Consider the following 23,891-nt stretch of genomic DNA (forward strand, 5'->3'; position numbering starts at 1 on the left):
AGCATCCCTGTGGGCTGCCTGCCGCGACCTGGGGGCAGAGCGCTGACCGCGGCCACTCCAGACATGAGCTCGCTCGCCTGCTGACCCGGGTGTCACCCGGCCCCCGTCACCAGTCAAGGACCATCCGCTATGCTCAGTGGAAGTTCAGACAAAGCCCTTTCCCTCTGTTAAGACCAGTAAACTGCTCAGGAATAACAAATAAATCTGGAGTTGTATATCCTTTCCCTTCCCATTCCCAGACTGCAGTCTGGGACAGTATGAACTTCACAGGAAATGCCTAGACGGCAGGTCAGAGGCCACGGACGGTCTGCTGGAAAAGAAGAGGGCAGATTCTTGGCGTTCAGTCCAGCGAAGGGACAGGCTCCTGGTGACCCCGGGTTCCCGGCGGGGACGAGCCCGCCCCGGGGCCGGTACCCACGCTTCACGTGGCCCAGCCCCGGCCAGTCACCATGTGCTCTCCTTTTGTTTTTAGCTGTCCTCACTTTCTTTCACATGATTCAAAATATGATTTTTTTCAAAACCATTTGAGCCCCAACATAGTGTTCAAAAGAAATAAAATAAGCTGAGCAGTCCTGAAAGACCCATTTGAAATGTTATTTTTAGAATGGAAATTTGAGTAAAACACACTTAAGTGTATATACTAATCCCTCAGAAAAACGTTCAAATAGAAATTCTATCCAGGAGCATAATTTGATTTTTCCTAAAAACTTTGAAAGTATTTTGAAGAAAGTGTGTGTGCGCATGTGTGTGCTCACTGCATCTGTGCCCCAGCTCGTGTGTTTGGGAGGCGGGATGGTCCCTTCATCGGGGAGGTGGCTGCAGTGAAGTCAGCGTGGGAGCCATCGCCCCAGGGAGACCCAGGAGACTGCTGCGTCAGGCCACGGGAGGAAGGCAGGCAGGCTGGGAGGCTCCTGCAAGAGACACCAGGAGGGCCCGACCTGCGCGGGTGCCCACGAGCAGGGCACCCCCGAGGAGCGGACAGCCAGGGTGCGGGGCCCCAGCCCCGACACTGCGAGGGCCACTGAAGCACAAGCTTCCCAGGCCAGGCGTGCCATCATGATGAAGAGAAGAGCTTGCATTCTGTGCCTTTTTAAAACCGGTCAAGCTCTATTATTAATATAACTCATATAAAATTTTTGAAGTGTTACAACTGGGACTCCCCTTGTGCTCCAGTGGCTAAGACTCTGAACTCCTAATGCAGGGGGGCTCAGGTTCGATCCTTGGTCAGGGAAAAGACCCCACATGTCTCACATAAGACACAGTGCAGCCAAATAAATAAAAATAAAATTTTAAAAAGTCTTGCAGCTGAGTTCATTAACTATAATACAGCATGAAACCGCCGGTCTTTCTGCAGTCTGTGGCCGTGAACAAAGCCCTGTCCTGCAGGACGCCCTCATCTGGCGTCTCACTGCGTCCCTGACGCGGGCTGTCTCCATCACCCCGCTTACCGCCACATGAGCTGCAGCGCCACGGCATGTGAAACGGCCAGAAGTCTCCTCTTCCGTAGGACAAAAATACGATTGAAGACAGTCTGGAAGTAGGCCCAAAATGCAAAATAGTCGCGAGAAAAAATTTCGAGCACAGGAGATATAACCACGATTGTATTTTTTAGAAGGCTACCGTAAATTCAGATGGATAAAGAAGAATTGAACTTTGTTGATTGCATCTTCTAAAAGAAAATTAGCTGCTCCGTTGACCTCAGAAATGTATTTGTCAGCTTGTCTAACAGCAGCCAGGGAGACACCAACCAACAGTTCTCTTTCAATGTGAAAGCAAAAGTTGAGTGTACCTGCCAGTGGGCTCTGTGTTCTAAGGGGGCGCCTACTGCTTTTACCTGCTTTATTTAAAATGGGGGTCCCTGGTACAGTGGGACAACCCAGAGGGTTGGGATGGGGAGGGAGGTGGGAAGGGGCTTCGGGACAGGGGGACACATGTACGCCCATGGCTGATTCATGTCAGTGTATGGCAAAACCCACAATATTATAAAGTAATTAGCCTCCAATTAAAATAAATTAATAAGTTAAAAAAAAACACGTGGGTGCGAGTGATGAAAACATTTTATTGAGGTTGATTTCCGCTTTCTTGGTTTCAGGTGTGCAGCAAGGTGGTTCAGTTACGCACTTGCGTGGATGTGTGTGTGTGTCGGGCTTCCTGGGGGCTCAGTATGAGGGTTGTCGGCATGGCCCGGCGGGGGTGCGCGTGCTGCCCTGACTGTCTCTAGGGCAGCGTGCAGCTCTCACCCGCTCCGCCTCTCTCCTCAGGCCATGTGGCTCATGCTGCAGAAGGACGAGCCCGAGGACTTCGTCATCGCCACGGGGGAGGTCCACAGCGTGCGGGAGTTCGTGGAGAAGTCGTTTCTGCACATCGGGAAGACCATCGTGTGAGTAGGCCTCACGGGCGCCCCTCTGCCTGCCTGCAGTCTGCCTCTCCCCTGCCCTTCTAGAGCAGGAAGCAGATGCTTTGTCCCGCTGACACCGCCTAAGCTCAGTCTTTCAGAAGTTTATCTTTTTAATTTTTAAGTATGATTTTAAGCTCTTTAATTTTTTAACTTCAAATTTTGTACCGTGGTTTATACATGCTTTACTGGGATTTTACTGTCACTAATTCCTCTAAACAGATCAATGTGAGAACATTATACAGTCTCTGTTTTTAATACTTTCACTATATATTTAAAATTTTTGAAACCACAAAACTTTACAGGTCAATTTCAAACATACTACCAGCAAAACCTTTTTCTCTGAAGCACTGAGAGTGGGCTGCTGACCCGAGGCCCCATCCCATGGACCCCGTGTGCTTTCCCCGTGACCAGCGACACTGTCGAGCGTGGGCACAGGGCGGCCGGGAGATCCCACTGGGCTGTGAGCAGCATCCAGTTCGTGGGTCTCACTGAGGTCCTCAGCCAGCACTACCCCTCATACCAGAACAATCCACACACTTCATCCACTTGTTAATTACACAAATCTTGAAGTCAGATTTTTGTTGGAAGATTTAGGGGCAGTCTTATAGACGGAGAAGGCAATGACACCCCACTCCAGTACTCTTGCCTGGAAAATCCCATGGACGGAGGAGCCTGGTAGGCTGCAGTCCATGAGGTCGCTAAGAGTCGGACACAACTGAGCGACTTCACTTTCACCTTTCACTTTCATGCATTGGAGAAGGAAATGGCAACCCACTCCAGTGTTCTTACCTGGAGAATCCCAGGGACGGGGGAGCCCCGGGGGGCAGCCGTGTATGGGGTCGGACACGACTGAAGCGACTCAGCAGCAGCAGCAGCAGCATTATAGACGGAAGCCTCTTTTTCCGTGATTGTTTTATTGAGGGTATGTGTAACGTGCATGCGTGCCTGGTCTCTCAGTCGTGTCTGACACTGGGACCCCATGGACTGTGGCTCACCAGGCTCCTCTGTCCATGGGATTCTCCAGGCGAGAAAACTGGGGTGGGTGGCCATGCCCTTCTCCAGGGGATCTTCCCAACCCAGGGATCGAACCCCATGTTTCCTGTGTCTCCTGCACTGGCGGGCGGGTTCTTTACCACCAGCGCCACCTGGGAAGCCCGTGTATGGCATAGGGTCTCCCATTTCCGTCGTTTGGGGCCACGAGTCAGTGGCATTAAGTGCACTCACAGTCGCGACCAACAGCACCGTCCCCAGAGCCCGCCCGCCTCCCCACCCGGAAGCTCCGTCTCCATTAAACACCTGCTCTCCACCCCTCCCCCAGCCCCAGCAACAAAAGTTCTGCTTCAGTCTCTGAGTTGGAGGACCCCAGGGACCTCGTGTAAGTGGAATGACAGTTTCTGTCCTTCTGTGACGAGCTCGTCTCACTGGACCTGATGTCCTCAAGGTCCGTCCCTGTTGTAACTTGCGTCAGCATGTCGCTCCTTTTTAAGGCTGAGTAATATTCCGTTGTGCGGTTGGACCACGTGTTGCTCATCTATCTGTTGTAACAGCTGGGTTGCTCCTCTTCAGCTATTGTGAGCTGTGCTGCTGTGAACATACAAGTATCTGAGTCCCTGCTTTCAGTTCTTTGGGGGTAAAAGCCTAAAGAGTAGAATTTCTGGGTCTTATGGTAACTCTGTGTTTAACTTCTTGAGGATCTGCCAAATATTTTCCCAAGGTTTAGTTTTAAAATATAAGAAAGGACTTCCACTTCTAACTATGACGGAATAACAGAAATTCGGTTAAACCTCTGCCTTGAAAAACTAGGAGACTATGAAACACATAGAACAGCTTTCGGCACCGGCAGTGCAGGGCCGTGGGCCCCGGTAGGAAAGGAACCAGCGAGGCGAGCCCTGCAGGACCCGGCTTCCTGGAGGCATGGCCTCCACCTGGGAGGGAGGAAGAGGCGCGCCTGCAGAGAAGACGGGGGTCAGGGCTCAGAGCCCGGGGCTGTGGATGGTGTGGACGGGTTCTAGAAAGGTGCCATCTGCAAGCAAAGGAGCTCCAGAAATGTGCGTCAGGATCCCGCTGAGCTCCTGCCAAACACGAGGAGACTCCACAGGCTTGGACAGGAAACTACCCGGGCATGGGACTGAAGGCTTCTCCGGGCGTTCCTGAGGCCGGGAGGCTCGCGAGCTGCAGCCGCCACCGAGCCACCTCGCTTGTTGCTCAGAGGACGGAGTGAGTCCCCAGAAGGCCCGAGCTCGGAGGTGGGGTGACCCTGAGTGGAGGCTCCTCTAGGGCCAGGCCAGCGGAGCTGACGCACAGACTTCCAGGGCTCACAAGTCACTGAGCCTGCAACCACTGCAAAGCCCTGTGTTCTTCAAAGAAAGGCAGTAAAGTCTAGACTCAGACGCATAATTTTCTTAACGTTCAGCATTCAATCAAAAATTAGCAGGAGTGTCACCAAGTGGGAAATGACCTAAAACCAAGAGGAAAATCCATCAACAAAAACAGACTGACAGATTATGAAGACAGTGGTATGAGCTCACAGGGAAGGTGAGGCAGCCACTGCAACGGTCAAATGTATTAAGAAAAACATGAGTATAGTGAGGAGAGATAAGGAAATGTGTGTATTTTTTATAAGAGCCAAATGCAACCTTTAGAGATGAAAAATAAAGTATCTGAAATGAAACCTCACTGTTGGCATTGAGAACAGAGTAGACGCTGCAGGAGAAAAGCTAGTAAACTTATACATGTTGTACTAGAAATAATCCAAAATGAAGCACAGGAAGAAACAGACTGGAGGGAAAAAACTGAGTTTGATTTGATTAACCTGTGAGACAAAATCAGACAACCTAACGTGTATAATCAGAGTCTTGGGGAAAAAGTGGGGAGAGGGCACAGGAAAAGAATTAAATAACAGCCCCAAGTTTCCCAAATTACTGAAAATAAATGCTAAAGAGAAAACTTTAAAAGTACAATTATGTTGAGGGGAACAAAAATAAGAAAGCTTTGGTATCAGAAACTATGCAAGGCAAGAAGACCTTGTAGCAGCATCCTTAAATTGCAGAAAGAAACCTAAGCCTCGAGGTCTGTGCCCGGGGACACCATCTCGGAAATGGAGGCGAGTTAAAGACTTTCCAGATAGGCAGAGGTTGTGAGGGTTCGTCACCAGCAAAACATTTAGATGGAAGGAAAACAGAAGAATGAAGAACAGGAGAAGTAGCCAAAATGTGGGAAAATATAAGTTTTTTCCCTCACTTTAAAATTTCTTTGAAAAGTAATTGACTGTTGAAAGTACAAATAACAGCAATGCATTTGTGGTTTCTAATACATATATAAATAAATTGTGCGACAGCAGCAGCTCTGAGAGCGGGGACGGGACGGAAGCATTGCATCATCATATTGTTGTAAGATTCTGACACCAGATGGGAATTGGCATGAAATTATTTGAAGACAGACTGCAATTAGTTAAAGTATGTGCTGCACACTCTGGAGAAACTACTAAAACGAAACAAAATGAAAAATAGCCACGAGCCAACGCTGGAGTCAAAATGCAAGGGAACCACTCATCTAAAAGAAGCTGGAAAAGAGGGGCGAGAGCAAACAGCAGACGGGGCTTCTCCAATCAAAAGAGCGATAAAGTTGGACTTGATAAAAAAGCAGTATGCTACTGACATGAGACACATTTTATATATAAACATATAGATAGCTTAAAAGTAAAAAGATAAAAAAAAACATCCAGATACTACCCATAAGGAAACTGGAGTGGCTGTATTTATATGGGATGAAATAGACTTCATTTACTTAGAAGGAATAAAGAGCCCTTTCGTATTTTAAAGGGGTTGATTCTTCATAAAGGCATAACGATTTTAAATGTATATACACCGAGTTATAGGTGCTCCAGAATACCGACAGAATCGACAGGAAAAAAGACAACTCTATGTCTGTGTACGCCAGCACGCCTTTCTTTGTAACTGCAGTACAAGTAGACAAAGCCTCTGCAGATACAGAAGAAAACTTCCTTGACCTAACTGGTATTTCTGGAGCTTACCACCTGACACGCTTCTCAATAACTCACAGGTCAAAAAAGGAAATCCCAAGGGAATTCAGAATAGATTATGAATTAAATGAAAATGCAAGCAGCCTACCAGAATGTGTGGGGCGCTGCCGAAGCAGTGCTTAGAGAGCAGCGTGTGGCTGTGAACACTGATGTTAAAACGCAAGAAAGAGCCCGAACCAGTTAGCCCAGCTTCCATCTTAAGCTTGACAAAGAACAGCACGTTAAACCCAGCGCAAACAGAAAGAAGGAAACGACAAAGATAAAAATAGAGATAAATGAAATAGAAAACAGGAAAATAATGGGGAAAATCATACAACCAAAACGTGGATAAACCTCTGTCCAGGAAAAAAAGAGATGACAAATTATGCATAGTAGGAAAAAAAGAGTTATCATCCCTACAAGTCCCACAGACGTTGACAGAATGGTAAGGAAATACTATGAACAGATTTTTGCCAGTGACTTTTTCAAATTAGAGAAAATGGGCAAATGCATGAAAGACACAAATTGCAAACCTGATTCAAAATCTATAAATTGTGGTAGTTCCATGTGTATTTAAAGAACTGAATTTTTAATGTTTAACGAAGAAAACACTCCCTTCCTTCCTAACACTCACTTAGAAGAGAGAATACTTCCTACTTCATTTGATGAGGCCAATATTACCCTGATGCTAAAAATAAAAATGTTACATGAAAAGAAAAATACTGACTAGTATTTCCAGTGAGCATAGAAACCAAAAATAGTAACAGAATATTAGCAAATTGAAATTATCCATATATAAAAAGTCGGTACACCACGGCAGAGTGGGGTTTATTCTAGGAATGCAAGGTTGGTTTAACATTTGAAAATGAACATAATTCAACATATTAAGAAAACAAAGAAGCCGTATTTTTTTTCAATAGAGGCAGAAAAGACATTTGATAAAATTTAACAACTATTATTTTTAAAAATTAATTTCAACACACTAGAAATTGAAGGAAATTTCCTCAAGCTGATAAATGGTCTTTGAGAAAAACTAACAGTTAACATCATAGTTAATGTGGAGACACTGAATGCTTTTCTTCTAAAAGTGGAGCTCAGGGCAAGGCTGTCTGCTTTTGTCAAACCATTTCCACATTGTCCTGGATCTTAGCCACAAGAAAAAAAAGAAAAAGGAATGAAAGAAAGATGTGTATCTATCTTATTCACAGATGGCTTGATGGAGTACATAGGAAACATAAGTAATTACCCAAAAAGCCAGGAAAACTAACAAGTGCATTTAGCAGCATCACGGGATACAAGGGCTACGTACTGAAGTCAACTGTCTTTCTGTGTACTGCCCTTCAACAACAGGGAATTGAATTAAAAAAAAAAAAGCACAATACCATTTAGAGTAGAATCCGAAAAATGAAATAGAGATGAACTTAATAAAGTACATGAAAGAACGTGCACACTGGAACCTAAAAGACATCGATGGAGAGACCAGAAAAGCGCGAGTGGGGAGGTGCGCCGCGTCCGTGGCTGCAGGGCCTGGGAAGGCGCAGCTCTCCTGGGATCAGCCTGTGGATTCAGTGCGGTTCTCCCACTTTGGAGACGGCATCTTGTGTTCAGCCTTCTGTCCCTGGTCCCCTGGGCTAACGCCTTTTTTAAAGTACCTACAACAGACCTGCACACACTGAGACTTCCACAGAGAGGAAATGCCTTAGAAGAGCGCCTGTGTCCAGTTCATCTGGATGTTACAACCCCTCCTGGAGAATCACCAGTGAGGAGTCTGGGTGGCGTTGTTTAACCCAGCGCTTCTTAAGATGATCCTGTATCGAAATCCTACTTGAACAACAGAGCCGCGTGGACTGCCAGCTGGGAGTGCCCTCTGTCCCTCGGAGCCCCGCTGCAGCCTGCGTCCGCATCCCCAGAGGCGGCAGGAAGGCCCGGCGTAGTCTCGCTAGAACCCACGGCAGATCTCAGGAGGGGCCTTCACGCCGTTCCAGATGACAGAGCAAGCCACCAGCGGAGGCTTCAGTGGTATTCAGCATCACCTTTGAGTGTCGAAAACCAAAACGTTTTCCCGAATCTCCCAGGAAGAGAGCGGGTGTGAGTGCCGATGGCCCGAGACACCGGAGCACCGCCCTGCGCCCCCAGCCGAGCCTCCTGCCCGGCGGCCACCTGTGCCCCGAGTCCGCGTGGCCGGGCGTGGGAACAGAGCGCCAGCGATGCGCGCTCTCACAGCATGGCTGAGACACAGAATTCCTTCTCAGGGCCAGATAATGAAATCACGATGGCTCTCTGAACGCTGTCTGCAAGTTGCATTCAATTGTTTGTTTTCTTTCCAATTTCCTTCCCTGGATCGTCTCCGGGCCCCATGAGCAGCATTCCAATCTCAGCTGGAGCAGGCCGGAGAGTCGGGACCGCTCCGGGCCGGCCCCGCTGCAGCTGGCCTTCTGACGGGCCGACCATGCCTCCTTGGGAACGGATTCCGAACAGTCAGACGCCAGGCAGCGACAGGCAAGGGAAACACCAAGCTGGAGCTGGGCCTGGAGGGCCCCTTCCCCGTCGCCACCGGCTCCCTCTCCCAGGACTCTCAGCACGCAGTGTGCCATGGCGTCGGATGAGGGGCTCCACGCGCGGCCCCAGGCCTGGCCCCTGCTCCACCGCCCCCGCTCCCGAGCCTGGCCCCCGCTTCACTGCCCCCTCCCTGGGCCTGGCCCTGGCCCCACCGCCCCCACCCCGCCCACCCCGAGATGAGGTGAGGGCCTGCCTCTCAGGGAGGGGAGCAGGCGAAACGTGTCAGCACGCGGAACGGCGGGCTGGAGCATCGGGTGCTCTGCCGTTTTTGCTGTTCGTGAGGAAACGGTGTTGATGGAAAGTGACATTTGTCTACAGTGAATGCTAGGGACAGCAAAGCATGGAACCAGTAAGAGCGGGCAACTGATGCTATGTCTGGGACTCCAAACAGTCGAGTCCCACCAACGCCTCACATTCATGTGACCAGGAGGAGCCTACGGGCGTGCTCAGCAGAGAGGCGGGCAGGGAGGGAGAGGACAGGCCCTCAGCTCCAGCCCCGGGGGGCTGTGGCTGTGATGAGAACACCCCTGCTCTCCAGGAGTAACTCACCTACCATCAGAGTTAGGGCATCTTTCGGCTGGCCTGTCTCCCGTGGAGCACAAGTCCTCCAATGCTAACTGCTGAGAAGCACTTGGGGATCTGGTAGGTCTGGGCGGGGCCTGAGCATCTAACGGGACCCCCAGGATGCCAGATGTGGGGGCTGCTGGCCCCTGGACCCCACTCTGAGCAGCAGAGCCTGGGCGATCACAGAACCTCAGGCCCAAGGTGGACCCGACAGTCGCCACATCCGAGCCATCGCCCCTTCTGACCGCGATCTTAGGTCACCTGGGACTTTACCCTCCCTGGCGGACTGGGCATTCTCTGCTCGAGGCCGAACCTGCTTTGGGTCCTTTCTGAACCTTGCATCCTGCCCCGCACAGTGGCAGACAGTTGGTAAATAAATCGACATTTTCATGAGTCGGTAACGGAAAACGAATATTTGAAAGTTGAGAGTTGGATTGCGTGTCTGTGTGTGGCATGCAGGGTGGGAATGAGGGCAGATTGCTGTAAAATGAAAAGCCTAGACTCTCTAGGTTTTTCCATGAGGACTGTCGTCCAGGGAGCACCTGCAACCGGCTTGGTTCCTTCTCTCTTTCTTTCTGCCCTCATGCCTCCAGCAATTGCTTAAGTGCTAGTTGAATTGAACAGACATTGGACTGAGTTTATTATCTGATAAATTGAGACAGAAGAAACTCTCTGCACACCCCGTTCCTGCCTCCAGTGACTTTGGATTGCTCTTGGGGAGACATAGAGTTCTGAACAGCTGGAGGCGTCCCTACCTGTTTTTTTTTTCCAAAGTGGAAAGAGATTGACCAAGAACTGATGGGGGTCTCCAGGGCACAAGAGCCAGGGGGTCCAGAACCCTGGTCTGTAGAGCGAGAGGAGAGCCAGGCTTTGATGGAAGTCTCCTGGGAGCCCAAGAAACATGTCAGTCATCTCTGAACTGATGGGGACTCGGTTCCACAGTTGTGTAGAAGTCAGTTCTTCCAGCCACTTAATCTATATAGTAGTTCCCTTACCTCAAAACTTTTAATGGCAATCTGTCAAAAACAGCCTTGGAAATGGGAGAAAATCCAGGAGCCCATCTTTTGGGAAACACTTCACGTGCTTTCCTGTAATACTTTGCCTTTAAAACATTTGGCCCTTGGATCCCGAGAGAAGGTGAAGGTTTGTAAACCCAAGACCAGCATCCCCGTTTGTAGCGGACTTTAGGTGATTATGCTTCCAGACTGTAGAAGGGGGAGCAAAAATTCCACCCATAGAATCACGTTCTATGTCAAAAATTCCATAGACTCATCTTCGGTGTCATTATTTTTTAATTCACCTGCATTTTCTTTCTTAACTACCAGACTTATATATTTGTTTTGCATGAAAACATTGTGCAGGAGACTAATTACATTCATTAGAAGAGATAAGGAACAGGAAGGCAGATGTGTTGGCGTTTTCATTTTAAATACAATGCTGGGAGCTGGAACATAAGTGAAAAAAAAAGCAAGAGGACATAAGAGAATATGCAGGCAAATGAGTCATCTGGATCATCTCCATGCCCTCTACTTCATTGTTAAAGAAGATAGTGCATGTTTCAAGAAAATTATCCATATTCTTTGGTGATTTGCAAATGTATCATGGGTCTCGTGTGTCAGGATTGAGTTTTTAAATACCCTTTTAATTCAAAATCCATATTGCTTTAAATAAACCTCCAAGGTTCTTATTAGAGTGAATACTGTAGAAACAGTGACTGCCCTTCGCTCCACAGTGGAGGTAACTTCACGTCTTTTTTCTAAAAATAGGTACGCTTTTTGTTTACATTTTCTTATGGAATAAAGTTTGACATTTTATTGACATTGTCTTAAACTCCAAAAGTTGTGGGGCATGAAATATATAAATTCTTATTTTTTTCAATGTGTAGTATTCATGCTAATAAAACCTAGCCACACGCGTAATCCAGGTCAGAGCAGCGCTCCTCGTGTGAGTGTGCGTCTGTGTGCAGTGCGTGTGTGTGAGTGTGGTATGTGCATCTGTGTGGGTATGTGTGTATCTATGTGAATGCCTGAGAGTGTGTGTATGTGTGTGTCTATATGTGTATCTCTGTGCCTGTTTGTGTATCTGTGTGTCTGTGTCTGTGTGTGTATCTATGCGTCTGTGAGTGTCTGTGTGTATATATGTGTCTATGTGCATGTGTGTGCATGCGTGTGTGTGTGTGTGCCTGTGTGTGTACATGTGTGCATTTGGAGGAGGCTGTGTTCTCGGGGTTGTTCTCGGGGTTGTTGTCGGTGTTAAGTCTTGCCTCTCGCTTCCCTGTCCCCTTATTACTTATTAGGTAATAAGTAACGTGAAAAGGAAGTGCTTTTTTCTTGCACTTGAAGTGATGCATAAACCAAACAGGCCAATACTTGTCTTGACTAATTTTCTGTCATTAATCTTGTTAAATTTTGAGAGGAGAGTTGTAGAAACAGCCTGCAACCATGAGAAAACCACCGCATGCTGCTGTGGTGGGGGCGGCGTTTCGCCAGTGGAAATATTTATCATAGTTTGCGGTATCGTATCTATATTTTCAGTCAAAACAACAAGGGCAACCCTTATTATACGTTTAAAAAGAAACTCATTTCTAAGCGCCTCCTGGCTGAGATAACAAGCATTTTGTGTTCGTGCACATTCTTCCCCTAATTAGGGATTGTTTCTTGGGGCGGGGGATGGGGCCGGGGGAGGCGGGGTGTGGGTTGGTGTGTGAGGCTTCTGGCCCGTGGGCTCGGAGGACGCAGAGGGGACTGCAGGCAGGTGGGGTTGGGGGTGTCCCAGGAGCAAGCCCATGTCCCGTGTCTGAGTCTCAGGGCCCCAGGAGCGAGCCCGTGTCCCGTGGCCGGGTGTCAGAGCTCCAGGAGTGAGCCCATGTCCGGGTGTCAGGGCCCCAGGAGCAAGCCCGTGTCCCGTGTCCGGGTGTCAGAGCTCCAGGAGCGAGCCCGTGTCCGGGTGTCAGAGCCCCAGGAGCGAGCCCGTGTCCCATGGCCGGGTGTCAGGGCCCCAGGAGCGAGCCCATGTCCCGTGGCTGGGTGTCAGGGCCCCAGGAGCGAGCCCATGTCCCGTGGCTGGGTGTCAGGGTCCCAGGAGCGAGCCCATGTCCCGTGTCCAGGTGTCAGGGCCCCAGGAACGAGCCCGTGTCCCGTGGCCGGGTGTCAGGGCCCCAGGAGCGAGCCCATGTCCCATGTCCAGGTGTCAGGGCCCCAGGAGCGAGCCCGTGTCCGGGCGTCAGGGCCCCAGGAGCGAGCCCGTGTCCAGGTGTCAGGCCCCAGGGGCGAGCCCGTGTCCCGTGTCCGGGTGTCAGGGCCCCAGGAGCGAGCCCGTGTCCCGTGGCCGGGTGTCAGGGCCCCAGGAGCGAGCCCATGTCCCATGTCCAGGTGTCAGGGCCCCAGGAGCGAGCCCGTGTCTGGGTGTCAGGCCCCAGGGACGAGCCCGTGTCCCGTGTCCGGGTGTCAAGGCCCCAGGAGCGAGCCCATGTCCGGGTGTCAGGCCCCAGGAGCGAGCCCATGTCCCATGTCCGGGTGTCAGGCCCCAGGGGCGAGCCCGTGTCCCGTGTCCGGGTGTCAGGCCCCAGGGGCGAGCCCGTGTCTGTGTGTCAGGGCCCCAGGAGCAAGCCCGTGTCCCGTGGCCGGGTGTCAGGCCCCAGGGGCGAGCCCGTGTCCCTTGGCCGGGTGTCAGGCCCCAGGAGCGAGCCTGTGTCCCGTGGCCGGGTGTCAGGGCCCCAGGAGCAAGCCTGTGTCCTGTGGCCGGGTGTCAGGGCCCCAGGAGCGAGCCCGTGTCCCGTGTCCGGGTGTCAGGGCCCCAGGAGCGAGCCTGTGTCCTGTGGCCGGGTGTCAGGGCCCCAGGAGCAAGCCCGTGTCCCGTGGCCGGGTGTCTGCTGTGAGCCCTCCTGTTGTATGTACTGAACCTTGACTGTCAAGTTGCTCTGTGGGAAAACCCCACCCTTCCAGTGTGTTGCTTCTGAGGAAGTTTCTTCACTTGTATGTTAGGGTTCTACTTGAGCGGAGTCAGGCAAAGGAACGTCCGGGGTCTGCCTTCTTTCTCTGGAAGGTTCCGCACGTTTGCGCATGTTTGGGGCCGCGCTGGCCCACGTCTCCTCTCAGCAGCCCCGCCCCGGAGCTCCAGCTCCCCGCGATGGCCTGCGGCTGCCCTCTCTGACATTCACACCGTCTAGCCAAGTTGAGTGAACTCTCAGACGCTGAGGGGTGGAGATAGCGTCACTTGGCGTCTTCTGTGGAGCTGGGAGAGAAGTGAGCGTGGGTTGGGCCCCTTGAGAACTTGGAGGAGACACTCTGAGCAGACCCGAGCCTCCTCCCGAAGTGTCCGTGTGGAGACTGGACCCTGCTTACCAGCCTCCACTCACTGCTGAGACGGAATCTCCTCACTTGAGAAAGCTAAGCCCTCATTTTATGTTTATATGAACTTCTGAGATACTTACGGTTTTAACCCATTTAAAAAAATAAACAAAATATAGCAGCTAAAGCGATATGAGCTTCAACTGAAGTGGCAGGTGTTTGAATGAGCAGTGCACGCAGCTCTGATGCTGTCTGCCTTGGAGGCCGGGGCAGCCCTCGCTAACTCTCACGGACGGTTGATGCAATCCTCTGGATAGCAGGTCAGTTACTTTCTTTAACTAGGGATCCATCAGATCTCAGAGTGACTGCTGCCTCTGTAAGTTACCTGATGAAACGGGCTTTGACCTGAACACAGAGCAGGTGCTCCACCCACGTGCTCCCAGCATGTTTTCTTCTTCCTTTTTACTCTCAGAGCCAAACTCACCCAAAATAACCAAGACCGTTGCTTGCCCTTGAGAAGCGCAGGCTTTAATGCAGTGATAAGGAGAAGCCATTATTTACAAATCTATGCAAACAGATGTGGGTATCACGCAAGCCTGTTGTATCATCACTTCCGAAGTAACAGCCGCGTGACCGAGATTGGAGTGCTGTCGGCAGGGAGGTGGAGTCGACGCTGGAGACGAGGCTGGGAGCTCTGAGGAGGAGGCCCCCATGTGGTGGAGAGGCCTGAGAACCGGCGCGGAGGCCGCTCAGTCACCCAGCCGTGGCCGGGACCAGCCTGGCTGCTCCGGGCAGGTGGGCAGTGGTGGGGAGGGGCGAGGACCGGGGCTCCACGCCTGTCTGCGGGGTCTCGGCTAGGAGACCTTCCCAGGGCCCTGCCCGGCCGTGGCTGCTCCTGCCGGGTGCCGCCTGGTCCTCTGACCCCGCCGCTCTTTCGCTGCCCTGTGTGGCCGCCAGGCTAGAGGCCCCTGGAGGACAGAGACCTGGGCCCTCAGCCCCGGCTCAGCTCAGTGCCCGGCACGCAGGGCCCGTGGCGAGGACAAGGGGGTGGGGGGCAGACGAGCAATCTCGGCCGGGAGCGGAGGAGCTGCTGGGGACGCCCAGGGGCTCAAGGCTCTCCCCTCCCGATCACCACCCACCTGCCCATCAGGCCGCTGCCCAGGTGCTTCCTCGGCGCAGGTGCCCGCGGCGCACAGCGAGGCCTCCGGGGGTCTGAGTGTTCCTCCGCTCTCGGCTCACGCTGCGGGGGCTGCCCCTAGTCTCTCTCACTTCATCTCTTGAGCCACCTCATTCGGCCTCGAATGGACCACACGGGCCCTGTCCATGGAACTAATCACCCCCGTCAGAGGTCCTGCAGGTGAAGCTGACAGAGGACAGTGTGAAAGGAGACTGTTCTCCATTTAATAGATGCCAGTGATACTCGTGAGAGTTCCTTCAACGCAAGGAGATCCAACCAGTCCATCCCAAAGGAGATCAGTCCTGAATACTCATTGGAAGGACTGATGCTGAAGCTGAAGCCCCAATACTTTGGCCACTTGATGTGAAGAGCTGACTCATTGGAAAAGACCCTGATGCTGGGAAGGATTGGGGGCAGGAGGAGAGGGGACGACAGAGGATGAGATGGTTGGATGGCATCACCGACTCGACGGACAAGAGTTTGAGTGGACTCCGGGAGTTGGTGATGGACAGGGAGGCCTGGGGTGCTGCAGACCATGGGGTCACAAAGAGTTGGACTCGACTGAGACTGAACTGAGCTGAGTGATGCTGGTGATGAGGGATGCAGAGGAGATGCTGATAATTACCCCCGCCCCCTGGCAGAGGACGCCTGCAGTGGGGGAGGGGACGGAGGGGAAGCTGCTCGCTCTCCTCTCACGTTCCCCAGTGGCCTCCGCTCCCCACTCAGCCCCCAGACGCCTCCCCCCATGCAGGCCGCAGACTGTGCGCCTGGGTGCCACACCCAGCCTGGTGTGGAAGCCCCGGGGATGAGTCCCATGGCAGCCCTCTTCCGGAACCCAGGCACGAGGGTTAAAGTTTAGCCCTTGTGTTGTGGTTGGTTATTGGTTCACAAGGCGTGGCAGCGGGAGCCAGAGTCAGTGGCAGTGACCCTGGCTGAGGGGTGGAGGGGAGACTCTGCAAGGGCCCTGGGAGCCCCCTTCGCGCCCCGAAGCCCTCCGGAGTCCCGCTTCCCCCGTCCGCGTCTGGCACGGACGCTCCACGGACCAGAGGCTCCAGCTGCCGCCTCCGTGCGCACAGACCACCCTGCCTCCTCTGCCTTCAGCTCCTTCCCCAGCATCGAGGCCGTCCCAGTCCTCCCACCGAGAGGCCCTTCCTCCCGTGCCGGCTCGCAGAGGCGCAGGGCCCAGCTCTCCTCGCGCAGCGTCCCCGCCCGGCCCACCCTTCGCTTGCTCTCCGTGCCCCCGGGAGCCCATCCAGCCTGGGCCGTCTGGGGTCTGCCTCCGCCCTGCCCGTGTCTGCCACCTCTTCCTGGGAGCCCGTCCACCGCGTCACTGGCCTTTCCCTTCTGTGACTCCAGGCTGTGCTCTGCTCCACTTGCGGCTTCTGTCCTGGCCTGTTGCTCAGGACGAGGCTCCGTCCCTTGCACCCCGCATCCCGCGCTCCGCCCCCCCCATCTCTCAGAGCCGTGACAGACACGTCGCAGCGTCAGGACGGACCCCGTGTGCGCTCCAGGGGCCCCTGGCACCCACTCGTCGTAGACCGACAGTCGTGTTTCTCTGCATTTGCCCCGTTTCCCGTAGGACCGTCCCTCGCCTGCCCCATCAGCCCCGGGCTCCCCCGGGCGTGTCGCCTGGAGCGGCCCCTCTGCCACCTTGTCACCTGACCCCGCCTGGACAGGTGGACACTTGGCAGCCCCTGTTTTCCGACATCTTTTTAAAACCTCGTGGTTTGGTTTCCTGAGACCAGAGCATCTGAAAGCATGTCTCTTCTGTCGTCGGCATGAATGAGGGGCCGGCGTTCATTTCTTGGTTGGAAACAGCCTTCTTTCAGGACTTGGAAGGCACTGCTTCCAGAGGCCGAGCCCCACTCCCGACCCTGTCCCATGTTCTGAAACCCCGTGCCGTGGGCCGCTAGTCCCACCTGGCGTCTGGGTACTCGGTGGGGCCCTTTCTGTCTGGAAATGTCTGTTCTTCTGCTCTGATCCATTTTCTTCATTTATATGAAGACAATTATTTCCTTCACTCTCTTTCTGAAAATCCTATTATACTGACCTCTTGAGGCCATCTTCTGATTTTATCTTCCTTTTTCATAACTATGTCTTTTTGCTCTACTTTCTGAGAAATTACCTCAATTTTGTCTTCAAAATCTTTTCTTGAATTCTTCTGGATTTTTTCCAATCCCTGCATCTTTTGTTTTCAAATCGTCCTTATTTTATACAGTGTCTTATTTTTGCCCCCTGGGACCGTGTCACTGTGCGGCTCTTCTCGGGGGCGCCTGGAACCTGTCCGTCTGTTCTCCTGTCACTTACCTCCCGCTTGTTCTGTCGCCTCCAAGTTGCTCTGTTTCAGTTTGCCTCTTGTGATCTCTTGTCTCCATATGTGTGGTTTTCCTCACGTGTCTGGCAAGCCTTAGTGTTTGGCTCATATTTGAAAGTGGGGGCCTAAAAGCTGGTTGGGGTTTCTAGGACCTAGAGCTCAGGGGCTCCTGGTCACTCTGGGGGCTCTGAAGGGCTGTTTGCTTGGAGAATGGAGCCCAGAGGGTGTCCCTAGCCTCCCCGCCAGAAGGGGCCAGCCTGACCTCCACCTCACTCCTAGAAAGAGGTACCCTGACCCCCACACCCCCTGGGGGCCAAAGGTGCCCAGAGCTCAGGTACAGCCCACCTATGTGCTCTCTGCGTGGGGACCCCGCCTCGGGGGCGCAGGGCCGTCCCTCCTGCCACCATCACAGGAATGCTGAGCCTGCCGCCTGGTAATGTGGCCCCGGGGGTCTGGGCCCCAGCCTGCTTCTGGAGGAACCGAGCCCCTCCGTCCTGAGCACCTGGGGCTGCCCGGCTCCACCTACCCACTGCCCACTCGTGAGCCTGTTTTCGGGGCTCCTCCCCCGTCCTTCATGCTCGTCTGTCTGCTTGATGCAGGTCATCTCTTCTCTCCGCGGTCCAGCCCTTGTAGACTGACCCATGTCTGCAGGTGGGTCGGGAAGGAGGAGAAGAGGGTGCAGCCAGCCTCCCGTCCAGAGCTGCTGCCTCTCCCAAGCCACCCGGGGCCTCTGCTGCCGACCTCCTGGCCCCACCCACCCCGCTCCAGCAGCGCTTCCTGCAGGGACCCCTGTAGGTTCTGGGGGTCCCTGCTCGCTTCACCCCGCCTGCTCCTCAGAGGGGCTCCTGGGTAGGGAGGTGTGAGCTGCCCCTCGTCTCGCCATGTGGCGCTCAGATCTGTTCTCAGTGCTGTCTTGGGCTCTTAGCACTCCTTAGGAGCCAGCAGTTGACCTCACCGTTCAAGTCTGCGGGATCCCACATGGTGAGCGCCATCCCAGTGAGCAGGATGCGCTCCTGCCGAGCAGCGGGATCCTCACTCCCCACCAGCCGCGCACAGGCCCGCTCTGCGCAGAGTCACCTGTTAGGGCGGGTCTGCCCTTGCGTCTCGCTGGTGAATGCTGCGCTCCGTGTACTGTTGCAACCCAAGGCTTCCTGGCCTTTGGCCGAAGCTTCTGCCTCTGCCTGGAGCAGACCAGAAAGTGGCTCTGTGGCTCCGTCCTGCTCTGAGCCCTTCGCTCCTAGCCGTGGCCACGGACGCCCCTCCAGGCCGGCCGGCAGCGTGGGGCAGAGGAGACCTCCGTGTGGGCAGCTCACCCTGCAGGCGCCCGAGGTGCCTGCTCGGTTCTGCCAGGCAGGCCCTTCCCCAGCTGCTCCCACTTCAGCTGCTGCAACAAGTGCTGATGTTGGCCCAGGACCACACCTCGCCCAGCGAGCCCATGTTGTCGGGGAAGGTCACCCTAAGCCTGCTGTTGGCCCGCCGGTGTGGACGGAACCGGATGCCCTCCCAGGGCTGAGGCTGAGGATGTGTCCCTGACTCGTCCCCTGGACCCGGCGGACGACTGGTCTGCATGCCAGAACCCCAGCAAGGCCTGTGTTCTCCTGTTCTCCAAGGATGTTTCTACTGTTCTAAATGGTAGTTTAAAAAAAAAAAAAAAAGATGGTATTGGGAAAGAGAAGAAGGAATAATATGTACCAGAGCCTTAGCTTATGGCAAAGTCTGAGACAGTCCGTTTCTAGCTCTGTAGAAAAAGTCCCCCAGCCCCTGGTCCAGACACGCGGGGGTGGTGTCGTGCGTGCCCATGTTCCCGCTTGAGCGTGGCCCGTGCACGTTACGTGTGGGTGAGCACTTGCTGAGATGCGTCAGGAAGGAATGTGAGCTTGCTTCTCTTTGCAAGTGTGAAATGTGAACAAAAATAAAACTAAAACATGCTCGTGAGGAACAACTGTCCTTTCGTTGACTAGAAACGCTCCCACAGAGAGGGCCCGCGGAAACGACGCCTTTAGAGCTACATAGGCGATCTTTGGGAACCTTGACTTCACCAGCTGCCCTCCCGTGCTGTGGACGCTGGCTGAGGCTTGGTCTGCAGCTGCCCTCCCGTGCTGTGGACGCTGGCTGAGGGCTGAGGCTTGGTCTCCAACCACCTGGGGTCCCAGGCTTCCCCTCTCACGGCACCTTTAGGCTAAAGCATGTCCAGGTGAGTGTTCCAAAGGCTTAGCTCTGAGCCTGCCAAGTAAGTCTAGGCAAGGGTAAGAAAATAAACCAAATAAGTAAATAGCCAAACACCCTTTCTTGAGTCAGTTAATCAATAGAAAATTCATGGAAAATGCCAGTTCGTTCAACATAATCTGCTGTAACTCTCTGTGTGTTGTGGGATGTTTTTCATATTTGCCTTTAGTCTGTGGGCAAGCCCAGCGTACTCACAAACTGATTATTTCTCCAACGATGAAATGTGATCCCCGTGCTGTCAGAAAGTGATTTAAACACAGAATCTCCGGATGGTCGATCAGAAATAAAGCTTGTGATGCCGCTTTATGTCTCTGATACCCGACCTCTGTCCAGAATACAACTGCGATCAACGTTTGCTGTCCATCTTCAACGACACCTATAATGCGCGTGGCCCAGTGGCCAGTGTGATACTCTGGTCTTCCCTCCAAGCCCCCTGTGGCTGGTCGGGGGCACAGGACTGCCCTGTAATAGGACTCTTTGCCCGCCGATAGAGCAAAGATCTGAGATCAAGTATTGGAGTCAAACGTTACCCTGCAACGTATTCCCTTCTTTGCCAAAAAGTTTCATTTGTGAAAATAATTAAAATTATATAGTATGTTTTTGTTGTTTGAGTATTGGTTTGTGGAAATGCAGAGGTCAGCTCTAAGCCAGAGTCTTTGTTTCTGTAAAAGTGAGAATGTAAAATGGAACTCCAGCGAGAAGCCAATGTTGAAACGCGTACACTTGCCTCCTGGACTCGTGACAGTGGGGGCTGTGCCTGGGACCCTGAAGGGTGGGTGACTGTGGGTGTTTACAGAGGAAAACGAGTCCACAGAGCCTCGCGGCTGAGTAAGAGGAGGAGAGGCTGGCAGACCCTTTCTTAGCAGGAAGTGACCGAGTCGTTACAGTTTTTGGAGGTTTAGTCACCTGGGATTTGTCACTGGGGCCTGTGGCTGCCTGGGTACAGCAAGGTGACTGGTATGTAATACCGGGATGATGTGAACAGTTAATTAGGACATGAAATTTGTTCCAAATTGGAATGCGTTAAAATTACAATAAATACACCTAAAACTCAAAAAAAAGAAGGGGGGGGGCGGGGGAGACAGAAGCGATTACTTCATAATAATTGACTTTATCAAGGATAGTCTAAAGAAGCACAGTCTTTGAGAGCCCTGAAAATTGCTGAATTCCTTATTCTGGCTAATCTCTTCACTGAGGTCTCACTTCTGATTGTCTCTAACGAGGCGGGGCAAGCCCTGACTTTTGAAATGGATCTGGGAAGGCCCTAAGGCTGCGGGTTAGCGTTGGCCTGCGCTCCTGAGTTAACGCGCTTCCATGCTCCGCCGGGCACCCTGGCCAGTGCTCCCAAGCAACCAGGTGCTGATGACTAAGTCTTTATCTCCTTTCCAGGTGGGAAGGGAAGAATGAAAACGAAGTGGGCAGATGTAAAGAGACCGGCAAAATTCACGTGACTGTGGACCTCAAGTACTACCGGCCCACTGAAGTGGTAAGACTCTCGGCCGTGTCTTCACTGGCCACTCCTGGGAGGTCGTCCCTGGACGCCACGGCCAGGCTGCCCAGCCCCGCGCTGGGCAGTCTGCCACCCTAGCGCCTTACCCAGACCAGAGCCCTAGGAGGCGAATTTGGGGTGCTATTCTTGGCACAGGATGCACTGCTGTATAAAGGAGAGCAGGGGTAGCTCATACCCAGGGAAGGGTTGGTTTCAGAAATGGAGACTCCGGTCAAAGGCAGGCCCGTCAAGGTTAGGCCTGCTTGATGGCTGAGTCCTAGAACCTGCGGGATGTCCGCCTTCCCAGTGCCCGGTGACCTGCAGGGTCTGGAGGCCCCAGTGCACACGCACCCGCACACGTTCACAAACACACTCACATGCACTCTCACACACACTCATATGCACATGCATGCACTCACACACACAGTCAAATGTACTGAGTCACATACACATGCACTCACTTGCATACACATGTACTCAAACACTCGCATGAACAGATGCACACAACCACATGTATTCACACTGTCACACACGTGCACTCACATACACACACATGCACACACAGTCACACACACGTGCACACACAAACCTGAGCCGTGTGAGCCTTTTTGAGCCTCAGCTCAAGTATAGTCGTGGGTGTGAAGCCTTTTCTGGCCAGTGTACTAACCATCACTGAGCTTCCAATTTTTTCTCTTGGATCTACAGTATACGCTCTACATACCATATTATAACATGTATAACAGCTTGTTAAACTCATTTCTTAACATGTTTTTCTCCAAACTGTGAACTCTTTGAGGAGGACTCTCTTCCTATCTCAGACGATAACAAACTCGGCGTCGGTGCCGGTTGGTGGGTGGGTGGGTGGATAGTGCGTGGTCTCTGCGTGCAGGGGCTCCTGTAAACTCGGCGTCGGTGCCGGTTGGTGGGTGGGTGGGTGGATGGTGCGTGGTCCCTGCGCGTAGGGGTTCCTGTAAACTCGGCGTCGGTGCCGGTTGGCGGGTGGGTGGGTGGATGGTGCGTGGTCCCTGCGTGCAGGGGCTCCTGTAAACTCGGCGTCGGTGCCGGTTGGCGGGTGGGTGGGTGGATGGTGCGTGGTCCCTGCGTGCAGGGGCTCCTGTAAACTCAGCGTCGGTGCCGGTTGGTGGGTGGGTGGGTGGATGGTGTGTGGTCCCTGCGTGCAGGGGCTCCTGTCTGGAGAAGCAGCTGGTTGGTGTCAGGGCGCAGCGCCCCGCTTCCCCCACTGTCTAAGAATTCCTGGCTGGGTGTTGCCACTTAAACATGGGCCACCTTCACTCAGGCCGAAACTCAGTGTTTTAAAGGGACGGATCTGGGGTGATAGAAAGCAGCGTCTTGAGAGAGGTGTTCAAATGTGGTGGTTCCCAAATGAAATGTGTGTTAACTGTGAACACGTTACCCTGGAACCTGTTCGACCTGTGTTTTGAACCAAATTCCTGCCTGCCGCGCCACCTTTCTGAGGTCAGGAAAGCCCCGCGAAGGAAGATTGAAAGTGAACGTGTCTCCGGTGATCACCCGTCAGACGGTCTTGTTTCAGACAAAGGAGAGGCGGCGTTGCCGTCCACTTGGGCGGGACAGCGAGGAGAGGAAGTGTGCAGGGCTGTCCGGCCGGGCGGGGCGGCCTCTGACGGCGGCGAACAATGGCGCGCTGTGCCGGGAGTGGGTGTGCCGGCAGGGGATGTGCGCCGGGAGGGGCCGGGGCAGCCCTGCTGACGCAGCAGGGGGCCCTGCCCTGGAGCCCACACCCGCCGCCCCCCACCCCCGGGCCCAGAGACGCCGCAGGCTGGCGTATCTCTGGAGCCTAAACGGGCAGCCTGTGTCCCAGCTTGCGACGAGAGTTGTCATCTCACAGTGGGAGTGGACGGGGCCAGCCCTCCGCCTGTGACACCGTCACCCTGGGCCTTCTTTCCGAAGCCAGGAGGCCGTTACCAGCAGCTTGGCTGTCAGCCTCACCTGGGGACCCTGGGGCTTGGTGGGGACATGGCATGAGAGAGCAGAGGAGCCTAGGGCTCACGAGTCGGTTTTCGAAGCCCCCGTGGGCCATCTTTCCTGCCGAAGCTCCGCGTCAGTCCGTCCTTTTGTTCCCGCGGACGCCGTGGTGGTACCTGCTCTGCAGGTCTGTCCACAGAGGGCGTCTGAGCCTGAGGGCGCCACCAGGCTCCGTGGGCTCCTCTCGCCCATCTGTCGCCCCCAGGCCCCCGTGACTGCTGCGGGAGCCTGTCCTCCCCGCCCCACTCAGGGCTCCGTGGGGCATGTGCAGTGAGGCTCAACTTTTCACCTCATTCCTCAGCACAGCAGCTTTCCCAGAACCGAGCAGTCTGACAGGCTGAGGCAGAGCTGCCCCGGGCGCAGTGTTCCTCCAGGTGAAAGGGGACCAGACCCAGAGCCGCGGCGCGAGCTTGCACTTGGGTCTGGGCCCTGACCAGCAGCCGGGGGGGTCGCTGGGACGAGGCCTGAGAAGCACTGGGCGTGGGGGCCGTGGAGCCCCCCGGGGCCGGCGGTGGCCTGCCTTGTCTGTGGTCAGGTCCATCTTCGGGGGCCACAGGCTCCTCCCTCCTCAGGTTCTAGAAAAGCTCCTTCCCCTGGCCACTTTGTCCTGTGTCTTCAGCACCTCACACACCTCAGAGCTAACCGCAGAACTAGATCATCTTAGGGTCCATTGCTTCCAGAGAGACTGCCAGGGGGAAATGCCAGACAGGAAACATGGGGGCAGGCTGTCAGGACACAGCAGGCCCCAGAACAGCAGCGTCCGCAAGGAAGACTAACGGGAGGCACAGATTTGTGTCGTTTTGTGAATAAGATTCAGACCAAGGAAGGCTGTTTACCCAGCAGAGCCCAG

At 53.7% G+C, this 23,891-nt stretch overlaps 1 protein-coding gene across 2 annotated transcripts in view; it reads left to right on the top strand.

The window, feature by feature from the left end:
• The window catches only part of GMDS (GDP-mannose 4,6-dehydratase), a 433,555-nt gene that overhangs the window by 357,977 nt on the left and 51,687 nt on the right, over positions 1-23,891 (top strand). For both annotated transcript variants that reach the window (XM_061399004.1, XM_061399005.1), the window contains exons 8-9: positions 2,262-2,380; positions 20,938-21,034. In XM_061399004.1, coding sequence (XP_061254988.1) covers positions 2,262-2,380; positions 20,938-21,034 — 216 coding nt within the window. The remainder of the gene's footprint in view (positions 1-2,261; positions 2,381-20,937; positions 21,035-23,891) is intronic.

The sequence above is a fragment of the Bos javanicus genome, chromosome 23, assembly GCF_032452875.1.
Source record: "Bos javanicus breed banteng chromosome 23, ARS-OSU_banteng_1.0, whole genome shotgun sequence".
Lineage (NCBI taxonomy): Eukaryota > Metazoa > Chordata > Mammalia > Artiodactyla > Bovidae > Bos > Bos javanicus.